This window comes from Triticum dicoccoides, chromosome 4B (genome assembly GCF_002162155.2).
Source record: "Triticum dicoccoides isolate Atlit2015 ecotype Zavitan chromosome 4B, WEW_v2.0, whole genome shotgun sequence".
NCBI lineage: Eukaryota > Viridiplantae > Streptophyta > Magnoliopsida > Poales > Poaceae > Triticum > Triticum dicoccoides.
Genome location: NC_041387.1, coordinates 449,063,130 through 449,063,849, shown reverse-complemented (window position 1 = coordinate 449,063,849; position 720 = coordinate 449,063,130). Strand labels below are relative to the sequence as shown.

Below are 720 nucleotides of genomic sequence, written 5' to 3'. Positions count from 1 at the left end.
AAACACAAAGGATCGAGAAAAGTGACATGGCAGATCTTTTTTTTCAAGATTCATGCCGAAAAACGAACAATTGAATCAGCGTTCGGGACGAGATCGTTATAATCCCTCGTTTGGTCCTCTCAAAAATGAAGAGAGAACCCGTACGCATTTCCCAATAGATCATTACGATAACCGCTTCGTGGCATGGTATCGTGTTTTTTATTTTTCCTTTGATCGTCTTCGTATAACTATTGCCGGAGGTTCGCTCCACCTCAATTATTAACCCTCCGCCTCTTCCCTTCCCAGTTCCCACCCATCACGGAGGCAAACACCGCCTTAACTTTCCCTCTTCCAAAGTTCAAAAAGAGCAAGGGAAAAAATCTCCCCCCTCCCCAGCCGCCTCCCGCCTGCGCCTCGTTGTCGCGGAGATGGCTGCCGCGAAGGGCGACGGGCCGGCGATCGGCATCGACCTCGGGACGACCTACTCCTGCGTGGCCGTGTGGCGGCCGTCGCACAACCGCGTCGAGGTCATCCCCAACGACCAGGGCAACCTCACCACGCCGTCCTGCGTCGCCTTCACCGACACCATGAGGCTCATCGGCGACGCGGCCATGAACCAGGCCGCCACGAACCCCGTCAACACCGTATTCGGTAAAAACTCGATCTGCTGGTCTATATGTTTGATTTCTCAGCAGCAGCAGCTCTGTTCGTCACTCGTCACGTTTGCTAGGTCCCCGCCAT

At 54.2% G+C, this 720-nt stretch overlaps 1 protein-coding gene across 1 annotated transcript in view; it reads left to right on the top strand.

Moving 5' to 3' along the window:
* The first annotated feature begins 304 nt into the window (after nucleotides 1–304).
* Nucleotides 305–720, top strand: part of LOC119290816 (heat shock cognate 70 kDa protein-like) — a 5,313-nt gene continuing 4,897 nt past the window's right edge. Inside the window, exon 1 of the mRNA XM_037569464.1 lies at nucleotides 305–630. Within this exon, the coding sequence (XP_037425361.1) occupies nucleotides 408–630 (223 nt within the window). The 5' untranslated portion in view covers nucleotides 305–407. The remainder of the gene's footprint in view (nucleotides 631–720) is intronic.